General features: G+C 35.8%; 2 protein-coding genes across 3 annotated transcripts; one reads left to right on the plus strand and one right to left on the minus strand.

Annotated features, from left to right (window-relative positions):
* Window positions 1-1,809: 1,809 nt before the first annotated feature.
* LOC122047827 (transmembrane protein 87B-like) lies at window positions 1,810-21,718 on the plus strand. Its single transcript, XM_042609329.1, has 6 exons — window positions 1,810-2,084; window positions 2,914-3,847; window positions 5,043-5,138; window positions 5,875-6,011; window positions 6,837-7,061; window positions 21,481-21,718. The coding sequence occupies exons 1-5, from the start codon at window positions 1,870-1,872 to the stop codon at window positions 7,006-7,008; spliced, it is 1,554 nt and encodes a 517-aa protein (XP_042465263.1). The 5' UTR covers window positions 1,810-1,869; the 3' UTR covers window positions 7,009-7,061; window positions 21,481-21,718.
* A 757-nt stretch (window positions 21,719-22,475) lies between these two features.
* On the minus strand, window positions 22,476-25,928 carry LOC122047828 (protein ENHANCED DISEASE RESISTANCE 4-like). Of its 2 annotated transcripts, XM_042609331.1 has the most exons (4): window positions 25,795-25,928; window positions 24,721-24,954; window positions 23,173-24,627; window positions 22,825-23,039 (listed from the first exon to the last, which is right to left on the minus strand). In XM_042609331.1, exons 2-4 carry the CDS (start codon window positions 24,842-24,844, stop codon window positions 22,969-22,971), a joined length of 1,650 nt encoding a protein of 549 aa, XP_042465265.1. In that variant the 5' UTR covers window positions 24,845-24,954; window positions 25,795-25,928; the 3' UTR covers window positions 22,825-22,968. The 2 variants fall into 2 exon arrangements, with proteins under 2 accessions (XP_042465264.1, XP_042465265.1); XM_042609330.1 differs by having other exon boundaries at window positions 22,476-24,627.
* Window positions 25,929-27,171: the final 1,243 nt, after the last annotated feature.

The following is a 27,171-nucleotide window of genomic DNA, read 5'->3' on the forward strand; positions in this document are numbered from 1 at the left end:
TGATATTTGATATTAATGGAGAAAATTTTAGTTTTAAGTCAAGGGTATTTTTGGAATAAGGGAATATTTTGATTGATGAAAATAGGGTAATGACTCATTGAAGGGGAGGTACATGAGAATGAGTCATTACCCAATTTCAAGGATTCATTCCCTTATTTGTATTTCTATTCTTATAATCCAAACATTAACAATGGGAATCAATGATTCTCATTCTCATTTCCCACTCCTATTATCCTAAACCAAACGCCCCCTAAATTTTCAAACCTTTTGTAACCTATCTTTCAATACACGAAAATCAATATTCCTCCCCAACATTTTAACTACTAGGGCATCCTGCCAGGTGCGCATAAATCCTCAAACCCAGATTTTCCGATGTGCACCATTGGTTTAAGAGGATAATATTATCATATTCATATTCTCGCCAACTAGAAGCCTTCTGCACAACCATAGATGAGCCAGTGCCATCACCTCTCTATCAAATGATTTTTCATTAGCGAGAAAACAAAGGATAGAGACATAGTTTGCAAAATCGCGATCCGGATCGTAGGATCGTACGATCCTACGATCCTAAGACCCAAAATCGATCCAAGATCGTGCAGAATCGAGTTTTGCAGCAGGATCGCAGCAGGATCGGTAGGATCGGTAGGATCGGAACAGGATCGGTAGGATCGTAACAGGATCGGAGCAGAATCGGAGCAGGATCGGTGGAAGCTTTAAGAGGTCATAACTTTTGACTCGGATTGAACCACGGGGCCTATAATATATCAAATCAAAGCTCGTTCAAAGATCTTTAATAAATTTCAAAGTTTATCCTTAACCACCCTATTTCAAACCCAAAAAATATTATTTAAATCATTTTCGGATGCCTAGATGATTTTATTTTTTATTATTATATTTTTTCATCTTGTTAGGGTTTTAAATTATTTAAACATATATTTAATTATTTTTGAGTTAGTTTTTTATCAATAATATTCTGTCATTTTCCCCCCAAAATGATGAATTTTTGGATGTCTATTGTCTAGTATTGTGTGACATCAACCAATCTTTAGAAGATTATTTTCGACGTTCATATTTGAATCAAAGGATCCAATAACTTTTGTTATGTACGTTAGGTGCTTTATTGGCCTTTAAATTGGATCATCTTATAAACCAAGGAAATATTTTTGACGTTGAATGTGTTATTATTATTGTGTTAATAGAAATTTTATATTATTTCATTTTATGATATGAAAATATAAATATTATTACTATGTGAGAATAGTAGTTAAATTACTAGTTAATTTAAATTTGTACATGTAGTAATGTAATCTAAGGTGTTGAGTGTAAATGATTGCATATATATGCAAAATTAGTTATCTATTTATATGTAAATGAGTTTTTAAAGTATTTTTTCTAATTATTAATCATGTATGATAAGATTTTAAGGGTTTTTGGTAGGATCGTACGATTCTACGATCCGATCCTGACCGATCCGATCATGACCCTAAATCGATTCTACGTAGGATCGCGATTCTACAAACTATGGATAGAGAGCTCTGCCATACAAAGTTTCTTGATTTAAAATTGACACCTTTAGACTTTAATACGAAATTTATAATAATAAAGAATATTATTATTATTATTATATTATTATTATTATTATTATTATTATTAGAACCGATCTAATAAAATGGGACAGGACGGGCAGCCCGTAAGGTGATGGGACAGGACGGGCAGCCCGTAAGGTGATGGGACAGGACGGGCAGCCCGTAAGGTGATGGGCCAGGGCCTTTTGCACACCTTAACCTTCTTTTTAAAATTCCTACTGCTCGCCAGCCTTTTTTTCCCATCGGATCGATACCCTCGAAGGCGGAGGAGGAGGCGAAGGCAATGCTTACGCGTACCGGCCATGCGCTTCTTCTGGGGCTTCTTCATGGGATTCTCTTCCTCTGCGATCGCTCCGTAGCTTCGATCCACGAGTACCACAACGGCGCTTTCACGCCTCGGTCCAACTCCTTCTTCTTCCATGGCGGCAGCGAGGGCCTCTACGCCTCCGCGGTGCTCAACCTCACCGCGCCGGCGTACGAAGGCAATTCCTCCATCCAGTGAGCTCCCCCTCCTCTACCTCCTCCGATATTCTCCTTCAGGCCTTTGATCTGAGTAGTGTGCGGTTTTGCCGTCTGCACTCTTCTCGATTAACTTTGGTTGTTCTCTCGTTCTTAATTTCGATCGTTTGCATTAAAACAAATGGTTGGTTTGTTGTTTAAACTTAGAGCACTAGTGTTTTGCCCTTTTTTTTATCTTTCTTATTACGAGGATCAACAGTGCATTAGATCCGTTTGTTACAGATATAGGCGCACACTAGTTTCTGAGGAACTAGGATAATCACTTTGTGAGCTTCAGTGACTTTTGAGATTATTAGTTTCATGGTTTCACTTATCTGCTTGAGAGAAACAAGTGTGCACAGTGCAGGGAAAAAAGGCTATGTTTTCACTTGAAAGTGTTATGTGTGCTCTGCAAGAATGTATAGCATTGAAGAACAAGAATACACATTTATTTATTTTTTATTTAAAATAACTCTTTTCTTTGTTTTATGAAATGTTTGACTTTCTGACAAGTTGTGAATGGCAATCTTTTTTATGTAGCTTGAAGCTTGATCTTCTCGTTTGGCTTATTCGGGCTTTTTATGTTTTGTTTTTTTTGTACAATACCATATGCATTTTTGAAACATCTACATTGAAATGACCTGGAGCATTTCAAAGATAAGACAAAGTATACACAAACAAGAAAGGAGAGCAATATTTTGAAGTTGTACAGCTAGGAACATTAGATCTATGAATTCTTCAGAGATTTATGAAAATCTTTTTGGCTAAATGACTGTTGTTTCCCCCAAACACAAATCACTACATCAAGTGTTGGTATATTCTTCTCCAGGTTTGATCCTATCACATTCAAACGGACAAAGGAGTCGGCATCCAAGCATGGTAATATGCAACAAAATACTGGATTAGTTGAAGCTATAATAGTTGAAATTCAACAGAGGGATAAGATTGGTGGCCGATACTTAAACACTGATGATATATGTTGCACACGTGAGTTGCACGATCAGAATCATTGCAAAGTAGGAGAAGTTATCATTCGCCCAAGTGAGGATAACTCAGTTAAACCAATACGCATACAGACCTTTTTTGAAGGCGATCTTGAAGAGGCATCCATGTCGACTGAAGCTATTCCAATTAAAAAAACTGGAATGTACTATCTTTATTTCATGTTTTGTGATCCGCAACTTCAGGGTACTGTAATTAACGGTAGAACTGTTTGGAGGAATCCACATGGTTATCTTCCTGGGAAAATGGCACCTTTAATGACATTCTATGGATTCATGTCATTGGCATATCTTTTGCTCGGTCTCTTTTGGTTTCTCCAATTTGTGCGGCACTGGAAGCATTCTCTGCAACTTCACTATCATATCACAGCTGTTATTGCTTTAGGCATGTGTGAAATGGCTTTTTGGTATTATGAGTATGGAAACTTGAATTCTACCGGAACTAGACCCTTGGGTATAACCATTTGGGCAGTCACTTTCACAGCCATCAAAAAGACTGTTTCTCGACTTCTCCTTCTTGTTGTTTCAATGGGATATGGTGTTGTCCGGCCAACATTGGGTGGCATAACAACAAAAGTTGCTCTTCTCGGGATTGTATATTTCATTGCCTCAGAAGCCCTGGAACTCGTTGAGCATTTGGGAAACATCAACGACTTTGCTGGAAAAGCAAGACTGTTTCTGGTGCTACCTGTTGCTCTTTTAGATGCTACCTTCATTGTCTGGATATTTTCATCCTTATCAAAAACTCTAGAAAAGCTTCAGGTAAACTATATGTGGTCATCATGCCACATCCTTGTTTGACTTGATTGTTTCCTTTTGCATGTCTTTGTCATGACTTCTACATCTTCTGCATCTTGGTGGAAGACAAATGTGCAACCTATGAAAGAATCTGTGTAACCTTTGACAAGGATTGTTTTTTTGTTGCATATTGTATGCCAGTACAGCATTGGCAGTTGGCAGGACCAGTACATCATGTTATGCATGCTAGGATGTATTCCTTTTGTTTTTTTTTTTTTGAAAATGCTAGTAATTATCTTTGTTGGTGTATTATTGCCCATACCAGTTATATACCAACCTGTAGGATTATCTTCGCATTTGACTTGTTTATCATAGAAGTGGTGTTCTATATTTCCATTGGATTCTTTGGTTGAAGGTTTAGTGAAGAAACCAAGTGGAAAATTTGGATGGTGCACAAGATCTGGAACTAGCTGTTTTAGTTTTGGAAGGTAGACTTGATTAATATACTAGAATCTCAGGTGCTTAGTGTAGATTTAGAATTGATTAATGTGCTAAAAACTTTGGTGCAGAGTTTAATTAACTGGAAAATCTGCATTTGTAACAAATTAAACTGCGGTTTCTCACATAATCACTGGGAGAAAATCCTCAAGTTTGGTAATAAATAAAGTCGAGAGGAAGAAGGTGCAAATAACAAATGAAATTTCAAATGTTATAAAGTTTTAACTGCCTTTGCTCTATAAATTTGGCATTTAGATAGAAGCTGAATCACAAAAATATCATTACATGGTTGTTGATGGGTCAGGACTATGAGACGTTCTTAAGATCTGTTTGCTCTTTATGCTTTATTTTCACAGTTTTATTATATTTTATATTGAACTTATAGGCAAATGTCAAATGATGAGGGTCACCACACCACCTCAAGTGTTTGGTAATCATTTGTCACACGAGCAACCTATGACACAAATGCCAGTATTCATTTGCAATGCAAATTCTAAAATCACACTCTTACACTAAAAAGAACTAAGACATGATGGATTCTTGCGAAACTACTTAACCAGGTCAAATGGTATTTGCTTTTGTTCTAGCATTCAATCTAACTAACAGTCTCATTGGATATCCAAATTGAAAGAACATGCATATTATGCTACAGCATTGATTTAGTGTTTTAGCTATTACCTGTAACTGTTGAGCTTATTTTGGTACTGGTATGTTGCTTCAGCTCAGGAGAAACACAGCAAAGCTGGAACTATATCGCAGGTTTACTAATAGTCTTGCTCTTACTGTTCTTTTATCAGTTGTCTGGATTGGATATGAGGTATGTTTTTTCATCCAATAGAAAATGAGTAAAATATTATAAGTAATTCAAGATTGTTTTTCAGATATCAACAATATTATTGAATGCAAAAGATCTTAAGGCAATGATTTGTTTCAAAGCTGAACTAAGTTTGAACCTTATTTCCCTTTCTTCCATTGTGTTCTTCTTGGCTGAGGATTTTTCCTTGACTTAGATATATGCATACAAAAATGCTTGAAAGGGCCCAGCTTATCATGAGTGAACCACATCACAAAACTGATAATGTTATTGAGAGATAATAGTCTTGAGACAGATTGAATAGTTCTCTGTCAGTTTATAGAAACCCAAGGATTGCATTTATTTTATCTTTCATGGCTTTGCGTCTTTCATTTCTTTGCTTTCTTTCCCACTGAATAACCATCTCACCCATCCATGTTATGCTTCATCAGATAAGGTTCCTTTTCACATATCTAACTCCCCTCTCTGATTCGACAACATTAATAATTGAAAAAGGAAGTTAGATTCAAGCCAAAACCTAACTTTAAATAAATCCTTTTTTGTGAATTAAGGAACTGTGCTTCCCTTTGTAGTATTGTCCTCTACATGCAATAGGAAAATGACTTCCTTAATTTGTTGCATGTCGTTTTGAGTTGCAATTTGCTGATTGTCTGCACCTGTTCTTATTCTCTGTAAAAGCAATCCATTCCTTTTGTAATTTTCTAGTTAATTTGAGATATAGAACCTAATTTGAATACAGCTTTATTTCAATGCAACCGATCCATTGAGTGAACTTTGGCAAAGGGCTTGGATTATCTCTGCATTTTGGAGTGTCCTCTCTTATTTACTGCTCATAGTTATCTGCATCCTGTGGGCTCCATCTCAAAATCCGACAAGGTACTATCTTGGTTGGTTCTGTACTTTTGTCACACAACAGGTTCTTGATGCTTTTTTCTTTTTCACTGATTTGTTATTGATGGTTTTACTTTTATGTTATATAAAATTATGCTGAATAAGTTAGTCTTGATTGGAAAAGAAGCCTAGGTGCATTTTATCATACCTCGAATATCATGTTTCTTCTCTCTTTCTAATTCCATTTCCTTTTTTATGGATGTGACTACTTTGAAAATCCAATTTAAATGAAAAAAATATATTTTGCTAATGAGTATACCTTCACATTTAGTTTTTTTTGTATTCTGCTCTTGTTTCCTCTGGTTTCAGGATTGATTGTATATCAACTTATAATGAAGATTTTCTTTCTTTCAATTTGCACGTTTCTTAACCTCAGAGTTGAGAAATTGAGAGTACTTGTTCTGATACTGAATTTTATGGTGGTATTTGTGGTGTTTGTTGAATTTCTTTGCAGAATAATACTATGATAGAATACACGTGAAATTGCTGCATTGACTCCTATCATATATCTAGATCGGTGTGGGCCTTTGGCTTATTAAAGTCTGCTTACAGAATGTTTATTCCTCTTTTAATAGAAATGTGTGGTAGTGGACCTGTTTGATTGAGAAACATCAAACATCCATTGCTCTTATCTGCAAATCATGTTTTCTTTAATGATAGTGTTCTTCCATCCTGCACGGAGGTTGGTTTCATTAGCATTGTCACTGTTTTTCAGGAAAATCTTCCGTTTATGATAATAACTTTATTCGATCAAAGGAATAAACAGGCTGTAGACTTTGCTAGATGTTTACTTAGTTATGTTACTTGCAGATATGCATATTCGGAGGATACAAATGATGACTTTGAAGATGATGGTCCTCTTTCTGGAAGTGGCGCAAGAGGGATTGGCGATACTGTGACCAAACTGGAGAGAAAGGAAAGGAAGAACATTGATCATGTATTTGGGTTGGCAGTTGACCGTGAGGAGGATAAAAGAGAGTAGCAGATGGTCACCCCTTCACCGGGTTTCAAATTAATTTGCTTTTCCTTATTCTGGTATGCTATTCAATCACTTCTCCTTGCTAATCTTGATAACAAATATAATTACTTATAAATGTTTTTCTTAGTCCTTACAATTTAATTTTACCTACAAGCATGTTATGTCTATCCTTTGAGATTGGCAGACTTCAATGTATACAACATTATTTATTTATATATGTATATTTTCTATATCTTGTTATTTTTTATCATTCTTTTAAAAATCAATGAATCAATTAATTAATTATATTATTATGAACTATAAAATTGATCATGTTATCAATTGCGAGGTTTAAAATCTCGACCCGTGCCAAAGTTTCGATCCCCGATCGGAATGATACGGTTTCAGTATCCTATCGTGTCATGTTGATATAATTTCGCTATTTTTAAAATATAAATATAAATGTACAATATTTTGAGATGTTGAATTTATATTTTAATATTTTCTCATAAGATAATGCCTATTAAACTTTTTATAAAAAATATTTTAAAAATTGAGTAATTCTTAAAATTCAAAACTAAATTTAAAATTATAAAAATAATTATAAAATTATTTGAAAATTTTAAATTAATTTTTAATGTATTTATAAATTTTTTATTTTAAAATTTTATTTGAAATGTTTAAGAATTATATATATTTTTTTAATTTTTTAGATTATTTTAAATTTATGTTTAATTTTAAAATTATTTTAATTTTTTAAAATTATTTTGTAAAATATATATTAAAATTATTTAAAAATTTTTAAATAATTTTTAATATTTTATAATTATTATTAATAGTAGTTTATTTATAAAAAAATAGATATTTAAAAAAAAAAAAATTAACTAAATCAAAAAGACTAAAAAAGTCCTGGTCCCTACTGTGTGATATCTACGGAGGGTTTTAGGAATATATAATATTTTATTAGAAATATTTAGAGTTTTAAATTATTTTTTATATATATTTAATAGAATAATTTAATTAGATTTTTAATTTTTTTCTTATTTATTTAAATTAGAGATAATTAGATCATTAAAAAATAATAATAACATAACTAATAAATAAATAAAATATCTATTATATATTTTTAAAATTAAAATAAATAAAATATGTAATTAATTAGATAATTTTATGAAGATTTAATTAAGATTCTTTGAATTATCCGCATCTACCCTGGGAATTATTTTAATTTTAAAAAAACATTTAATTAAAAAAACCAGCGCGACTCCAGATGCAGTCGCGATTGCGGGAGCGGCGCGACCCCTCCGGCCGACCCCTTCAGTGTTGCCCCTCCGGCCGACCCCTTAAGTGCTGCCCCTCCGGCTTGGCCGCAAGGGTCGTGGGGGCCCTTCGGCACTGCCGCGAGGGTTCTACGACTGTTCTTGTGCAGCCGCTCGCGTTGCAACGCCCTTCCTGCTCGGCTGCGGGCGTCGTGATTCCCCTCTTGCGCGGTCGCGGGCGTTGCGATGCCCTTCCTGCATGGCCACGAGCGTAGCGACGCCTCCGCGGCTGCAGCAGGATTGGTGCCGGGTTCGTGCCAGTGTCGGTTGACGGATGGAACCAAATGTTTCGGCTTGCTCGGCACGAGATGTCAAACCCTGATCAATTGTGATAAGAAAAATTGAATTATTAGGAAAGCATAGAGTTAATTTACATTTTAATTGTTGGATTTATTTGATGTTATTTTATAATTTAATTGTTATTTGTAGTTGTATTTGTAGTGAATAAGTTCTAGGATAAGTAATTGTTTAGGATAAAGAAAAACTATAATTTAAATTAAAATGGAATTCGTTTGGTTTCATTTTTTTAATGGAAGAGATAGAACAAAAATTAATGTATTGATATCGACTATTACCTAAAGGTTGGGAGAAAGATATGTCCTGGATGTAGCTATCGATACTGAATTGTGCATGCTGTTCATCGTTAACCTAGGATATGGTAATTCTAAATTTGCTAATGTGGAGATACAATTGTGAAACTCTGCAATGAAAAAAAAAATCGAAATTAGTTTTTTTTTTGCTAGTTACTTCGCTATCGTGTTAATAACAGGTAAGAATTGAAGTACTATGTAGCTTCCCTGTGAGATCGTGATCTTTCCTTCAACAACATCTTCTCCAAGTTGTAATAGTTTCTGATCCCTGAGGCTACCACCAGATTGCATCACATGCAAGATCTGCCATCTCCGGATAAAACCATTTGAGAATTGTAGTTGGCTTCCTTTTTTGGCTCAATGAAGATCATAGTTATTTTTTTTACTTTTTCTCCACAATTGGTGAATACATCTAATATTGATATTAAAAGATTTAGACAGAGCTAACCCTTCATTATAGGAAATTATGTATGTGTCACAGATACCATAGATCATCCTCAATATGACTGATGAAGACATCTAATACAGAAAAAAAAAGGAGACTTAATGCTTTGTTTGGTTCGTGGAATGGAATTGATGAGGAATATAATAGTTATTTCTAGGGAATGGAATTGTTAGGAACAGAATTTTTATTCTTAGGGAATGAAATTGAGTGGAAATGAGCAAGAATGTGTTCTTGAGTTTAATTCATGGAGTGAAATAAACGGTTTCATTTCATAACTGTTTTGGTTGCCAAGAATGCAATAAGAAATAGACAAGGAATAATCCTCCACAATTGATGAAATATCACATCAAGTAAGAGAACCTGCTCGACCTGTTCCTTGCTTGCTTAAGCCCCTGATGCACATGGTCCATTCAAAACAGTATTTATTGATATTTGAATAATAGTATAAATGGGTGTTATTTCCAGATTGAAATAGCGTAGGAATTGAGCTTGGTTTTTCTTGGAATAGAGTAAAGAGTAGCTATAAGAATGATGACAATGGAAGAATAAATTTCCATTGGAATTTTTATTTCGAGTTCATTCTTGTAATCAAATGTTGAAATTTTTATTATATGATGATTCATAGAGAATATGATGCGGGAGGATCCGAAAATTTTTATTATTATTTTTGGTAATTTCTATTCTTTTGGTATTTAAGTTCTTTTTGGTAATTTTTATTTTTTATATTATTTTTTAATTTTGAGTCTATTTAGAAATTTTAGAATTATAAGTCTGTTAATAATTTTTCTTTTCTTTCTTTACAACATAAGAATAAGATTTCATTCCTTTGTATATTAGGTTGTGAAGTATATATAAACATATGTTTAGCTGTATAAGGAATTAATCCACAGTTATTAAATAAAATTTTCTTTTTTTTTTGAAAAATATGGAGGATGGTGGTTTTTTCTTTCTTCTCGCCTTCTCAAATCTCCCTTCTCGTTAGTTCACAGGATAATCGCTATCCGGCTTGGCATCAGTTGATATCAGAGTTAGCATGTTCCAATTGAGGAAGTCAAGCATCAAATCCAATGGAAGGTCGTCAGGGCCGTAGTCACGATTTCAACAACAAGCAGATTCCGGTTGAGGAATCCTCACACCGTGGTCTTATAGAGGGAAGTCGCAAATTTAACCGACATATAATAACGATGACGTGAAATCTTAAAGATCATAGGGTATGTGATCGATAGGATCGACATGGAGACCTCGGATTTTGAGTTGATCTACTTGAATTTTCTGGTATGTCACATGTAGAAGGCATCGTTAATTGGCTTAACGAAGTGGAGAAGATTTTTTATTAAGAGGAAGCTCTCGATCAGGTGAAAGTAAAATTGATTGTTATCAAACTCAAGGGTCAAGTATTGGCGTGGTGGGAGCACTTGTGGAGTTCACGAAACAGACATGGCAAAACCAATATCAAGGATTGGAAGAAGATGAAAAAAAGATAAAAGATCACTTTCTTCATTTTGGGTATACTTAAACTTTGTTCTAAAGACGATTAGGTTTTGGCGATAGTTTCAATGTCTAAGATGACCTTGTTGAATTTGAAAAATGATGAGAGAGATGACGATGGCAAGATCAAAATATTGGGTGATCCAGTTTATGACGATGATGAAATGGATGAAGTTCTCGATAAAGTTGGTGATAGCTTGTTGTAGATTTTGAACACGCAGAATTCCCTCGATGGAGGCATAGTTGATGGAAAAGTTAAAGGGAAAGAGCTTCCATGTTTAAATTTAGTTCGAAATGATGAAAAAGAAGAAATGCTCATAAATCAAGGAGTCAAGAAGAAAAAGGACATATTTGCTATCCTTAAATTTGATGGTTTAGGTGTGGCGATAGAAATAAATTTGGAAAGTTTTAAACAAACTCAAGACATAGAAGCAATAGAGAATTGCAGAAGTGGAAAGAAAGATGGTAAATTCAATACCAAGAAGGAAATATCATCTCCAAGTAAACTTGATGCCATTGTTTTTGAGGTGCTCTCAACATTGGGGGGACACATCTTGGTGGTGATAACTTTGACAAGAGCAACGTCCATAATATCATGCTCGTTGGTGGATCAACGAAAATTCTTAAAGTTTAGCAGTTGTTAGTAGATTTTACTGATTTAGTACCAAATGATCGTCCGCCTGGGCTACTACCTGAAACTATTTTAAATTCGAAGATGAGTTCTTTCAACCCAAGGTGACTAATGCAAGAGGATCTGAAATTTTTTTATTATTTTTGATAATTTTTTTTTTTTTTTATATTTAAGGTATTTTTGGTATTTTAAGTATTTTGATAATTTATATATATTTTTTTGGATTTTGAGTCTGTTTAGAAATTTTAGGATTATAAGTGTTAATAATTTTTCTTTCTTTCTTTTAAAATTTCTTTTCTTTCTATTGAGATCTATATGTTAGAATTTATTTCTTTTCTTTGTGTATTAGGGTGCAAAGTCTATATAAACATATGTTTAGCTATGTGAGGAATTAATCCTTGGTTATTAAATAAAAATTATTTTTTTTTGAAAAAATATGGAGGACGGTGGTTTTTTCTTCTTGTTGATGTCGGGTAGGATAGCTATTATCTTGCGGATTGACGAGACGAGGGGAATTGAGGAGAAGAAGAGGAACATCCAAAAAAGAAACTTTTTATTAAAATTATAGGGTTAATTTCTCAACATCTAAACATGTCTCTTATATAGGCTACAAACTATAACCTATTATCTTGCGGATTGACGAGATGAGGGGAGTTGAGGAGAAGATAAAAAGAGGAACCTTCAAAAAGAATTTTTTTTTACTAAAATTAGAGGGTTAATTCCTCACAATCTAAATATGACTCTTATGTAGGCTATAAACTATGACCAAGATAAGGATAGAAATTACAATTAACAGATCTTAATTTCAATGTTGTAAAGAAAGGAAATAGGTCGTTTACCCGAAAGAAAAAAAATTATAATTAACAAATTAACAAATCTTAATTCCAATCTTGTAAAGAAAGGAAATAGACTTTTTATCCGAAAAAGAAAGTAATTAACCGAATGATCTTCAATTAGGATGCAAATTAAGACAAATCCTCTTTAATAAATACTAGGAATATAAAAATTATCTTAAATATCCAAGAAATAAAAATGATCAAAAATAGCAAAAAGGTGGAATTTGGCGGTTATAGTTTCACCGGTAACAATGTAGGCTTTCAAATTTTGCACGCATGATGAGAGTTTGAAGGCTTATATTGGGCTTCAACATGGGTTAAGCTTGCATCAGTCTCCCTCGGTTGAAAAGAACTCGCCCTCGAGTTCAAATTAGCTTCATTAGCATCCATCGAATAAGGAGTTAGGTGCTTCATGAGTCAATACAACCCAGATAAAATCTCCAATTTCAAAAAGCACTTGTCGATGATGACTATTGACCCGAGCCTTATACTTGGTATTACTTTCTATAATTGCCAGTTTCACCTGCTCATGAATATCTTGAAGATGTTCTACCATCTCATCTGCTTTAGGATTAATTTGCCCTACACATGGAACACGGGCTAAGTCTAGAACTCTTGATGAATTCTAGCTATAGACAATCTCAAAAGGACTTAATCTCATTGTCTTGTTTCTCGATCTATTGTAGACAAACTCTGCTTGAGGTAACCCCAAATCCCACTGCTTTGGTTTAGTTCCTGCGAAGCATCTCAGAAGATTAACCAAACTCCGATTCAACACCTTGGTTTGTCCATCTAAGCCTGCTAAAGTTCAACTACAGTGATTGATAATTTTAGTATCTCGATCTGAAATCATGGACCAAGGAGCACCATGTAAATACACGATCTCCTTGAGTTTGATGGGTAATTCGAGCAACATCCATAGTCTTCCTGCAAGCTACAAAATGCGCCATCTTTTAGAATCTATCAACAACAAGAACTGAGTCTGACGTTCGTTGGGTGCGGGGTAATCCCAATATGAAATCCATGCTGACATCCTGCCAAGGAGCTTCAGGAATAGGTAGGGGAGTGCACAAGCTTGCATTTGTTAGAACCCCCTTAGACTGCTAGCATATAGAACATAGATTAACAAAGTGAGTCATATCACTGGTCAACTAAGGTCAATAGAAATTGACAGAGATGACGGTCAACGTCTTATCATGTCCGAAGTGACCCTTATTATGAAGCTCACTCATAATCTGCTATCTTGAGCAGTCTGGAATGCAACTGCAATCCTCGAAATAGATAACTATTATGTGAAATAAAATCATGTTGGTGACTATCATGTACCTCCTGAAATATCCTTCCAAATGATAGGTCAGCTGTATACATATTTGAAAAGACCTCAAAACCTGTAATGTTGGTACTCATGGTGGTGAGTAATGAAGAACGCCGACGCAGAGCATCTGCACATGGTTCAAACTTCTAGCTTGGTGCCTTAGCGTAAAGGTGAACTCTTGTAAGTAAGTCATCCACTTGGCATGCAGTCTACTCAGCTTGTGTTGATCATGATATACTTTAATGCTTCATGATCAATAAACAGGATGAATTCCTTTTGTACTAGATAGTGTCGTCAATACTTCAAGGACTGCATAATGACATAGAACTTCAAGTCGTAGGTAGAATAATATTTCTTGGATCGGGAGAGCTTCTCGCTTAAGAAAGCAACCGGTCGCCTAGATTGACTCAAAACATCCCGATACCTATGCTGGATGCATCACAGTTGACCTCGAATAATCTATAGCAACTGGTCGCCTAGATTAACTCAAAACACCCCGATACCTATGCTGGATGCATCACAGTTGACCTCGAATAATCTATCAAAATCAGGAAGAATCAGTACTTCGGTTATCCTCTGTTTGACCCGTTGAAAGTTTGCTTCTGCTTTTTCAGACCACTTAAAATCTCTTCCCTTGAGATACTCAGTGATAGGAGCAATTGGAGTGCTGAAATTTCTAATGAACTTGTGGTAGAAAGAAGCTAAGTCATGGAAGCTTCTGACATCGTGCAAGGTTCTCCAAGATTGCATCTATCTTTGTTTGATCTGCATGTACACCGTTAGTAGACACAATAAGACCGAGAAAAGTTACTAATGTAGTAAAGAAAGAACACTTCTTATTTACAAATAAACACTCCATTTTTAACTTTTCGAAGACAACATGGAGATGATCGAAGTGTGATGCCTATATCGGATTGTAAACGAGGATGTCGTCAAAGTATACCACCACAAACTTTCTCATAAAGGGGTGTAAGATCTAATAATGCATAAGCCTCATAAAGGTTATGGGCGCATTCGACAATCCAAAAAACATCAGCATCTACTCATATAATCCATGTTGTGTCTTGAATGTCTTCTATTCATCCTCGGGTCTTATTCTGATTTGGTGATATATGCTTTTAAGATTAATTTTTAAGAAAACCTTAGAACTAGATAGTTGATCCAACATGTTGTCTAAGCGGAGAATTGGAAACATGTACTTCACTATAATTTGTAGGAATTGCACAAGAGTTCATGCTTTCTCGGATGTGTCCTCTTTTCAACAACTCCACCACCTAATGCTGCAATTATTCGGCTTCCTTAGGGCTAAGGTGATAAGTTGGCTGATTTGACAAACTCGACCCTGGAACAAGGTCAATTTAATGTTGGATATCTCGCATAGGCGGTAGTCCAGAAGGAAGATCCTCTGGCATCAGCTCATCAAAATCGACTAACAGCTGCTGTACTTCGGCAGATAACTCAGTGTCCATGGTAAGAGCAATGCTTTGGCATAGTAGCAAAGCATATATAACTCCATGCTCAACTCCATCTAAAATCTTGGATACATAAAGCAAATTAGTATTTTTAGCTATTGGAATTGGAGTAGTTCCTTCTCGTCGTGCCAACACAATTTTGTTTCCCTTGACATTAAGTGTATAGGTATTCTTCCACCTATTATGAATAGCACTGCTATCATACTATGACGATTGCCCCAACAATATATGACATGCATCCATAACCACCACATCACACCAAGCACTATCAAGATATTTACCAATTGAAAAGGAAACGAGGCATCGCCGGTCTACTATTATTTGTAGGATCTAAAGCATTAGAGGGGGAGGTAAATAGCGCTCATGGTTTTCACATTCGTTTAAAACATGATTGAGTAAAACACAACGAAATATAAGGAGATGGAAAGTAAAGCAATGCTAACAAGCCAATATTTACTTGGTTCGGAGACTGTGACGACTCCTACTCCAAGGCCCGCACGTGCGAATGCTTTTATTGGGCAATCACTAATCAATTGAAGAATACATGTAAAATGTCAAATTATTACAAGTAATTTGATTAATAAAAAATATGACGACTTTGGAGAAAGAAATCTTTAGTGTAGTTGTCGTCGGAGCAGCTTTTATGCGTCGTAAAGACTTTTTCAGAGTAGCGCGCAATAGCAGAAGTTGTTTCAATTGATCTGTAGAAGTTGTTGATCAAAGCCTCCTTTTATAGCCTCGTTCGAGCGCCTAGATCTCCTCTTGGGCAGCTGCATTTTGCTGACATGACGAGCTCTCGTTGAAACTTCATTCTCGAAATTTATCCACGTCTGGGCGCTTGGACCGCTGACATGGGTCAGCCAGTCGTCGTGCTCCAGCTCAGCGTGTCGATAAGATTTTGGTCGTCCGGGCGCCTGGAGCAACTTGCCAGGGTGCCCATAGCAGCTTCGGCCCCCAGACTCCAAGCGCTCGGATCCTTTCCTTAGAGCTGCCAATTTAGGTTGGGTCGGTCGGGTTGGCCTGCCCTGCCAAAATATTTAAGAGGGTGGGTTAGAATTTTATCAACCCAAGTCTGTCCCGGGCCGACCCCCCCTAGGTCGGCCCGCGACCCGCGTAGGTCGGCCCGCGCAGGTCGGCCCGCGACGGACTTGGGTTGACCCTTGGGTTGAGAAACATATGTAAGCTAAGTTTATGACAATTTATTATCTTTCTTTGTAATAATTTTGAAATAAAAATAATACTTTTCATCCAACATAAGTACTCATTTGTGTCCATTTATATTTAAAATATATGTTTATGGATGAAATCTTTTCGAAGTAAAACATTGAAGATATGAAATATTTTTAAATTTTTAAAGAATTTTGATGGGCCCGCGGGTTGGCTCGGCAAACCTGTAATCCGCCTTGGATTGGGTTGGGTTGGAAATTTCCCAACCCGCTAAGTTGACGGGTTGACCTGCCCTGCCAAATGGTTGACCCGCCATGGGCCGACCAGCCTCGCCACGGGTTGGCCCGTCTGACAGCTCTACCTTCTAGGTGCTTAGATTAACTTTTTTGCAACCTCTTCTTCCTGCAAAATAAAGTTAGTGTAGGTAATAATATATAAAGCATAATAAGTTTTGAAAGTCTATGAACTGTCTGGTTCTGAGTTTGAGTTTCACTGAAACTCTAGGTTGGACTAACGCCTATTGTTCCCTTTTTAGGGAACGTGTCCTCACTTACTCCTCGCAGGAGAGATTACATTTTGCCAGACCGGTCCTCTAGATCGTCTGAATTTTTTCTCAACGTCTAAGACATTAGGACTTCATGCTGGACATTCGGATCCGTCTAGTTTTTCGCCTAGTGTCCGTGACTTTCAGGACTTTCACCTAGCGTCCTCGACTCTAGAATTTCGCCCAATGTCTTCGATTTGTCAAGATTTTGTCCAGTCCTCCGGACCAGGACTTCATTGTCTAACCGTAGCTAGGACTTTCCACTTGTCTAGTCTCAACTATGACTTTCCTTTGTCTAAGATCACTTAGGACTTTTTTGCACACTTAGTTTAACTTGTTAGACAACAAGAAATCTTAACTTTAAACTCTTTGTCATAATCAAAATTTAGGTTCGATCATCTAGTACTTCATGCACCAACTGTTACCTCACTTTCTTTATTCAACCAGGATAACTTGTAGTGTTTAGGATGACGGTTTGTCTTCAGTTGTAATTTTTAGACAGTCTCCGTAGATATTTCGTTCTTAGAGTTGTCCTGTTTATGATTATCTTACAGATTTTATCCGCGATAGTGCAGCTGTGCAGGTAGTATGAAAAATATTAGTTTTCAACCAATCATCCCTCAAATCGCCCTTAGGAGTCAGTAGACTCTTATGAAAGACCAAGGTCTCATGGCCATCACCATAAATCACTTCGTCATATGTTTTATACATCGGATCGTCAATTGTTGTTGTATCTTCTATCATATCTTCCTCGATCAATAAGTTTTTGCCCTTCGGATCAATAGAAGAGGGCTTTCCTATATTGGTGCGTCATATCCCCGTGTTCACCACATTGATAATATCTGATAGGGGCTTTAGAGTATTGTAGGATCGAAAAGAATTTAGATATCTCCACAATAACATGATATTGTCCACTTTGGGCCTAGACCCTCATGGCTTTGCTCTTGGGCACTCCCCAAAAGACCTCATGCCAATGGAGATATCTTTTCTCTTATAAATCCATGATCTTTCTCATGTGTTTTCAATGGGGACTATGTTTACAACCTTGCAACCCCAACATAAACCTATGTCGATTGCTATGGTGGCTACTGTGATGGCTGCTGCTGTGGACAAGAATTTTAAGGACGACCTGGCTGACTATTCTGGTCACTTCTCTTTAGTTTCCGATTTTCTTATTTTTCAGATGCCAGTGCACGCTGAAAGGCCTCTGACACCATCAAAAATGAATGAAGACTGAAGGCATCTTGCAAAGCCAAGCGTAGACCCCCTAAGTAACGTGCCACCTCTACTCGATTTCGAATAAGTCGTTTCGGGCCACTAGTTGGAAAAACCCTTCTGTATATTCGTCGACTGATCGCGCGTCGTGTCTTAATGAGTGACGTCGTTGGAACAGAGTTCGGGTGTAGAAGAGCGCCCTATCTAGGGGTGAGCATTCGGTTAATTTGGTTAATTTGATATTAATTTTATATAATTTTTTTTATTGTTATTTTAAATAAATTTAGTTAATTCGGTGTTAATTGAAATAATTAATTCGGTTAATTCAGTTTTAGTAAAACTTTGATTTGATTCGGTTAGCCAACACTAAATCGGTTTTCGGTTAATTCGGTTAATTTATGGACCGAACTAACCGAATGCTCACCACTCCTATCTGTTCCCACCATGCTGATGCTCGACCCTCGAGTCTGATGTGTATTAACTTTACCTTCATCCGATTTGGAACTTGCTTGTAGTCGAATATCCGCTCTACTTCGTTGATCTAGTCAATGAAATCCTCTGCTCATAACGAAACAGAAAATTTGGGCATGTCCTAAAATTCGAAGTCTCTAGCAGACTCTTCTCGCCCACGACATTCCTGAGGTGTGTCCTGCCGGTGATATGGGTTCTCGAAGGAAGACTCTGATCCATGATAAAAAATCTTACGATCTTCAAGATCCCGCACCGTCATACGTTGGGTTAAATATGTAACTTGCCTATGTAAATCCTCAATCATTATTATGTCGTGGACGTTACGACCATAGTGCTCAGTTTCCTCCACCGAAGCCTACTTGTTACGATCGCGACTACAACTACGATGACCTGCCATTGGATCTGACGATGACCTCACGTACTCTGATACTAACTGACGCCGAGCAGAATAACAATTATCCTGCGGGCTGACAAGACGAAGGGAATTGAGCAAACAAGAAGAGGAACCTATAAAAAGAAAACTTTTTATTAAAATTATAGCGTTAATCTCTCAACATCTAAATATGACTCTTATATAGATCACAAGCTACGACCTAGATAAGGATAGAAATTACAATTAATAGATATTAATTCTAATCTTATAAAGAAAGAAAATAAATTGTTTACCCGAAAAGGAAACAAATTAACAGATCTTAATTCTAATCTTATAAAGATAGGAAATAGATCGTTTATCCGAAAAGAAAATAAATTAACATATCTTAATTCCAATCTTATAAAGAAAGGAAATAGATTTTTTACTCGAAAAGGAAAGTAATTAATTGAACGATCTTAACTTAAACAGGATGTGGATCAAGACAAATCCTCTTTAATAAATACCATGAATATTAAAATTACCCTAAATAATCAAAATATGAAAATTACCAAAAATAGCAAAAAGACCCTGAAAGGGATTAAACGGTGGAATTTGGGGTTGGAATTTGACGGTTACAGTTTCATCGATAACAAACGTAGGCTTTCGAATTATGCATATGTAGCCTGATTCTAAGTTCCGACTCAAAAGTTATGACCGTTTGAAGTTTGAAGGCTCATATTGGGCTTTAATATGGGTCAGGCCTGCATCACTTTCCCTTTCCTCAAATCTCCTTTCTTGTTAGCTCGTAGGATAATCGTTATTTTGTCCGGTGTTGTAATAGAACAGTTATTGCTTTGAAACAATATACAATTAGAATTAACCTTTGATGTAAACTTCAATTAGAGGGAAATCATGTCATGTTTCTTATAGTTTTAACACAAATAACCACCTGTTCGAATTTGTCTTTTTTACATTAATATAATCTTACCATTTAATTAAGAATCCAGACCTTTTAATAACCAACTCTCAATTGATTTTGGTGAAGTCTAAAATTAAGTTATGTTAATGTCCTTTTTTTTCACACCGAAAATAATTTCAAGAGTTATTAGTAATTTCAACTTCTTATCCTTCTCAAATCACTTACGCATAACTTAATTTCTACTATCTGCATCGCTTTTCTCGTCGTCTCAATCCTCATTAGTTCTTCATCGTTATCTCCTCCCCCTCTCTCTCCAAGTTTTGCTACAACTTTCTCCTTCTTATCTTTTTTATATCACCACGCATCAATACATCTATTTCGGCTCTTCTGCATATCGATACAACCGCATTAATCTATTGTATCTCATTGATTCTTTGGGAAAAATTACAACTGCATTTATCCATCTCTGTATCTTATTAGTTCTTCGGGTGATATAAGACATTCTTGTTATATAACTTGAAGTATGATTAATAACTTAATTTCTACTTTATTTTTAAATTATGATTTTTATAGAATAAATCATACTAGCATTGAATAATATTGTTTAATTACTTGATAATAACACAATCATCTTATATCATCCAACACGGCTATGTTCCTATTCTAGCTATTACGAGAAGAAAATGAGACTACTAATTTCTCTTTTGGATTAGAAGAAGGATGATCGAAGCTACTTACAAGGAAGATGATGAGTTCGTGACCTCTTGACGTGGTTGCACTTTATTCGGAGTCCGAACGAGATGGAATCGGCTAACTAGGTCATTAAAACTCTAGATTTGGTATTTTAACTTTTCCTTTATTTGTTTTGAATTTTTAGAATTGGTTTTCTTTTCTAAAAATTTATATAGATTTTCTCTTTCTTTTTTTGATTAATTTTCTTTTTAAAGTTAGTTTTCTTTTGTTTTTTCTTCCTCTTCTTCTGTTGTGACTTTTTCTTATTTTTTTAGGTTATTTAAACAAAGGTTAAGGTTCTTGTAAAAATAATGTAGTTGATGTTCATGTTAATATTGAGTTTGGTTTTGATTTGAATAAATAAATTATTTTCCTTTAAATCTAGAGGTGGCTCCTCTTTGTTGGCGAACCCCTCTTGTTATGTCTTTCTCTACAAACCTCTAATTCAAACGTTGCATCCGGAGTTCCTTCTCTTGCGTCAATATTCATTTTATATAATTTACACGTATTCATGCATTATATTACACGCAACGCATGGGTACAATGGCTAGTTATGAGTCATTTTTTTCCTTTTAAATCAACCAAAATAATTATTCACAGGCTATAAATAATTATTTACAGACCATAACTTTTTTTTTCTCAAGTCGAGAAAACAATATGCATGTCTTGATTAATTGTAGCAAAGATGATTATGTTTATCTCAGACGTCCCTACCTCATTCTAGTAAATCTGTCATTCTCTAATCAACTAGACACCCCATGGGATACATGCCTTGATTAATGCTCATACAGTTAATTTCCAAAACGATTGTATGAGTGAAGCAACTCACTGAAGTATAAATTTCCACAATGGTTTCTGGTGCCTGCCATTTTTTTAATGCCAACATTTTTTGTATCTATATAATTCACAAATGGTTCTCTCCTTGGTGTATCATGTTTCATGATTGAGATTATGAATACATGGAATCATCTTCACTGTGATATATGGTTTCTTTTGACAGGACATATTGTTCTTTGTTCACTGAGCACCTCTCTGGAGCGTCCGTTGGTATAGGTGACAATGTTGCTCGATGTTCATAGTCTGAACTAGGCCAGGATTCTTATGTTAATCCTGTATGAAGTTTGTAGTTCTTGTGGAATGATCTGTTGAAACTTCAAAATCTGGTTAATGTTGTACAAATGGCTGTGGAATCTGTGGTTCAATACTCAAATCAATATAATTGTCTGATCCTTTGTCCATCTATTTTGTGCATTGCAAAATATACTTGTTTGGGGTTCATGTGAATTCATTTGCAAAACATAGTGACCCGTTTTGGTGCGGCATTATATCATCTTAGGACAAAAAGATTTCAGATATCTTCATAATAATATAATATTATTCACTTTGGACCTAAGTCTTCGTGTATTTATTTGAGTTCTACCCAAAAGGTCTAAGGTCTAATGGAGATATTTTTATTTTATAAATTAATTATCTTTTTTATATTTTTTTAAAGTGGGATTTTGATTGTATTCCCAACAATCTTCCTCTCAAATAAATAATCACAAGTATCAATCACTCTTGATTTGTTCAGGGTCTTCCTTACTTCATTCAAAGTTCCATTCACATGATTCGATCTGGATCATGGTTCTGGCTCGCTCGTGTTTCTTTTGACGATTAGACAAGAACGACCTCATTTTAATATTATTTTGGACTTAAACCCTTATAAATTTATTTTTAAATTTTATTCAAAAGATCTTATATCAATGAAGATATTTTCATTTTATAAATTCATAATTTTTTCTATATATATAAATACATAATTTTTTCTATATATTTTTAGTGTAAAACTTTAATCGTATTCTCAACGTATCAAGGTGGGGCAAGCAAATGGTCATCAAGCATGCGCAAGTAGTAGACTGTGCGAACCCGACAGCACCCAAGGGGTAAATTCATTCTTTTACTATCTAGTCTTTGTCGAGAAAGATGATCTAGGCGGAAGATATGTCTGAAGGAGAATTCGACTAAAAATCTTAAGAAGATATCGTTAATTATAATGAATGAAACTAAAAAAGCTACAATGAATACAAAAAGTTCTATGATCAATTGGACTATACAGTTAAACATCATACACAAAACCTTCAGAAATGCTGACTGGTTGAAGGATCAGAAACATAAGAGCCTTTTCTTATCATTCCATCTTCCACCAGCCTTTCCTTGGGAGTATTACAGCGGGGCGTGCTTGGCGCTGTGAATTCAGATACTTCATCGATATCACTGTGCCGATATAAGATCTCACTTGCCGAACCATAGTCCATGAGCTGATAAAGTTGTGAACCTGTTCTAAGCCTACTTTTTCTCTTATCCATCAGAGTTGATCTACTTGGAAAATTTACTGGCATTTCAGTATCAGAGGCAAGAGAGTATCCACAGTCTGAGTAGGAAACTGGTTCCCATGGGGATCTATCATTCGACAGAAAGATGGAGACCTCGTGCCCAGGAGTAGTATCTGTCATGCTGTCCAACTCGGTTGTCGGTGTCTCAGCCTCATCGGGTGTATGGGGAATCCCATATTTTGGAGTTCTGAAAGAAAATGTAAGAACTTTAGAACAAGCACCACATTGAAGCTTATAAAATCTTCTCTGCGCTATGAAGAAATCGATAGGAAGCCTAAGCAACTCCAAGCAGTTGTAGCATACGACAAATGGAGAGCCACCTAAGACAGGGCGACAAAGTTGCTTCTTCTGCTGTCTTCCATCATTGTTGTTTGGTTTCTCGGTCTGACGCTCAACCTGAGGCTTGTGGGAACATGGAGAGGGCCTAGAACCAGCATGGCATGTATGATTGCAGTGGCAAGCTCTGCAAATTCCATTGTGGCAAGGGCTTGGAGATGCTTGGCGGCCTTCATAATGACAATGCTTGCAAGGAACATCGAACGGCTTTGAAGGAATGCCATTGGACCTGGGTGGTGGTCGAGGAATTGCGTTTCTTTGATGGGTTACTTTAGGAGGAGTTTGACGTCGGCCTGGCTTAAGATGCTTCACATGGTGAGGCTGTGCCCTGCTCTCATCAGATTTATCAAAGATTTCATTGATTTCCTCTTTCAATCCATCAACCTTCCTTAGGATCTCCGTTTGAATGTTAAGTAAGCCCATAGGAACCTTTGAATCCCTCGAGATCTCAAATGAATCAAGATCAGCTACTGCCCTATCATTTTGTTTGTCGGCTGAGCCTTTGGAGACCTCCACTAGATTTATCGAGGCCGATCTTGAATGCACATGATTTTCTGATTCCATCAAGTTCTGAACCGAATGGAAGTCGTCAGAGTCAAAAGAGGAATGTGTCACTAAATCATCTTTTTCTTTTTGGGAAACCTCATTTGTGTGCGAACCAAATGTATCAAGAGCAGCTGGCTTCTCTATCGGCGACTCTTGTGAAACTTCATGAGCTACAATTTGTGTTCCCACTTGCATCTCTTTAACACCCTCTTCTTTATGTACATTAGTATCTGCTGAATCTTGCACAATTCTTCTAAAAGTTCTCCTGGACAAGGGCACACATTTACGAGATGTCTCAACGTTGCCAGTATCTATCTCTGAAACAAAAGAGGGATTTATCACTAAATCATCTTTTTCATTTTGGGAAATCTCATTTCCGAGCGAACCAAATGTGTCAAGAGCAGCTGGCTTCTCTATCGGCGACTCTTGTGAAACTTCTTGAGCTACAATTTGTGTTCCCACTTGCTTCTCTTTAACACCCTCTTCTTTATGTACATTAGTATCTGCTGAATCCCACGACATTCCTCTAAAAGTTCTTCTCGACAGAGGTACACGTTTACGAGGAGTCTCAGTGTTGCCAGTTTCAATGACGGAAGAGATGCTGACATCAAATGCATTTGCACTGGCTATCTTTGAAACTTTCCCGCATTCACTATGATGATTGTTGTTGTTCTCCTTGTCGTCCAGTGAAGCATCATTTCTGTTATTGGGACTAGAACTCTTCAAGTCCATACTTCTCACATTGGAGGAACTAGCTTCGATCTCCATTTGTCTCTCCTTCAGGCAGCTTTCTTCATCTCCTTTGTTTAAACCACTGCTTGAAGCATCTTCTGGTTTAGACGATTGTGAAACTAGAGATGCTGCACTCTGATTGGTAGAATTATAATGTTTTGCTGCCAAGAATAAAGAAAACAAAATCCATGAGGAGAAGAACTACATGAGAAAAAAAAATGTAAGTAAACAGTGTGATCAACATGGAATCTTACCTCGAAGAGTCACACCACATTCACCACACTGGTATACCGGAACACAAGCAATTTCAGTAAGAAGAGCCATGCATCTCGGGCATCTTACAAACCGGAATCCAGGGATTGTGCTATTGCTAGCCATGTCCGATAATGTAAACGAGTTAGCAGTAAAGACTTCAGGATCCCCACAAGCTCTAGAATCTCTCGATCATGGTGTAGCTTTCTTTGATTTGCGAAATGACAATCCTTGACCTATTGCGTATAATGAAGGTAAATTATAATTTATTAATCTAGAGTATTAGTGAGCCAAATTGTGTTGCAAGATATATAGCAGTGGAAATGCATTAACAGAATTAAGAAACACAAAGAAAATTAGGTTACCACAGTTCACAGAACAAGTCAATAAGAGAACTAGCTTATGATCAATAGAACAAATTGGTTTAACCAAATTCAATAAGAGAACAAACTATAATTCAATGTGCAGTTGTAAAGGATGTAAAAAGCCCTAGACTTGTATAAGATTAAAAAAAAAACTAAAAATGAGCATGAACATAGAAAAGTGTCAACATATGCCTAAAGAGCCAAAAGGAACAAAAATAAAAGTGTATTGAGAAATTGCAACTCAAAAAAGCTAAATTTTCACAAGCTTAAGGTCGTAGAAGTAGAAATTGGTTAAGGAATTAGCTACCAAGTCCTTCAAACTTATACTTTTAGTTCCCAAACATTCGAAGGCGAAATTGGACGGCAACCACCAGAAACCGACTCCGTTCACATGGAACAGAACAAAAAGCCTAGAAGTCCATGGAAACGGGAAGAACAATCAAACGAGCAATGTGCGAAACGCCTACTTCAATCAGTAATCAACACAAAAAGGAAGGACTTTCTTCATTTCCCTTCTACCAATTTTCCGTTCCCCCAAATTCCATCTCCGTCCATCAAGCAACGAACCTTGCAGACCTAGAAAACCTACCCGAACGCACCATTTCGACCAATAAAAGTGAAGAAAAAAACAGAAATCGATTCTTAAAACCGACACAGATCAAAAACCCACAAACCCTAATCACGCGAAAACTGGAAACTTTACACACGCACCTTTCAGATCGGAAGCTTTTCGAGGTTCTTGATCCCTAATTCTTCTTTTTCCTTGGCTCCCGAACCGCGTCTGCTACTTGAGTGGGGATCTGGAGAAGGAGAGGCGACGGCGAACGATAAACTGGCCGAGGCAGCGGAGGAAGGTTAGCGTTTATATAGGAGCAGGGGAGTTGACCACTTACACGTTTCCGTGGCCAATTTGACCAGGTAAAAGTCAACAAATCGGTCCGTGCTTGGGCGCCATTTCATGTAATTAAATGCCAATACATTATTTATTATACTAATAATTATTAAAAGTGCCAATTAATGTCATTAATTTTTTTAAATAGAGTTCACAAATCTTTTACTTAATTAATTTTAAATAATATATATATATATATATATTAACATATTATTATGGCTTGCCCTCCTAATTAATACGTAAAGTTGACTTTTGGTGAATAAAGAAAATAATAAATATTAAAATTATGAAAAGGAATAATTAATTTAATTTTGACCTCTAACGAATATAATATGTATAATTCTTTTTTAATATTATTATTGTAATTATGATAGTGAAATAATAATTAAGACCGCGTCCACGCGTTGCCTGGACAGCTGCCATGCACCCAATGAGTTACTCTCTGGGACCCATCGGATCGGGGAAATAACACGTGACGGGGACGGATTCGGGTCGTGGGATTCAATTTCACTTGTTGAACCATTCAAACGTATTATTTCACTCGGTTGAACCATTCAATTTTCTATTTAAAAAAAAAAACTAAAGAAATGAGTAACACGACTTAACTAAGAAACCCGTAGAAATAAATTAGTATGAGTATATCTTTATAATCTTATTGTATTTTCTTAATCACTATAACTTGACTATTATAATTATTTACTAGTTTGTAGATGATTAAGATATAAGTATATGATAATCTACTCAGACTCATTCTAAATGAATATCATCCACATATCATCCAAATACTGTCACAATGTTCATACAATGTTCATGGCATCCTATCCCTAATCTCTTCTCACTCCCTACAATAAATTATAGAGAACTTCCAAATAATTAATACTTATTAGAATGATATAAAGAATTAACTAAAATTTTTGCAAAGGCTCCACCTAGGTTTTTTCAAATTCTTTGTTTCCTTTTAAGCTCTCGTGTCCGGAAATAATATGACTGGGATAAACTTTGAGCGTGGAAAAATGAATTAAGTATCAAATACAATTAAAAAAAATTAAATTTTTTAATGTCAAATTATAGACTATAAAATATAATTTATTTTTTGAATAGGATTAGAGTACCAGATATCTTTGCGTTAAAATGAGTTGAATATTTTTTTTCAATATATAGATATATATTTTATTTCGCACTTAATGAGGTTTATT

Source organism: Zingiber officinale, chromosome 2B, assembly GCF_018446385.1.
Source record: "Zingiber officinale cultivar Zhangliang chromosome 2B, Zo_v1.1, whole genome shotgun sequence".
Lineage (NCBI taxonomy): Eukaryota > Viridiplantae > Streptophyta > Magnoliopsida > Zingiberales > Zingiberaceae > Zingiber > Zingiber officinale.

Bases quoted from the DNA above. Each gene is read 5' to 3' on its own strand.
- LOC122047827 (XM_042609329.1), top strand. From the start codon at position 1,870: ATGCTTACGCGTACCGGCCATGCGCTTCTTCTGGGGCTTCTTCATGGG. The intron at 2,085-2,913 runs GTGAGCTCCCCC...ATTCTTCTCCAG, and splicing joins GAAGGCAATTCCTCCATCCA to GTTTGATCCTATCACATTCA. The intron at 6,012-6,836 runs GTACTATCTTGG...TGTTACTTGCAG, and splicing joins CCATCTCAAAATCCGACAAG to ATATGCATATTCGGAGGATA.
- LOC122047828 (XM_042609330.1), bottom strand. From the start codon at position 24,844: ATGGCTAGCAATAGCACAATCCCTGGATTCCGGTTTGTAAGATGCCCG. The intron at 24,628-24,720 runs GTAAGATTCCAT...TATTCTTGGCAG, and splicing joins ATGTGGTGTGACTCTTCGAG to CAAAACATTATAATTCTACC.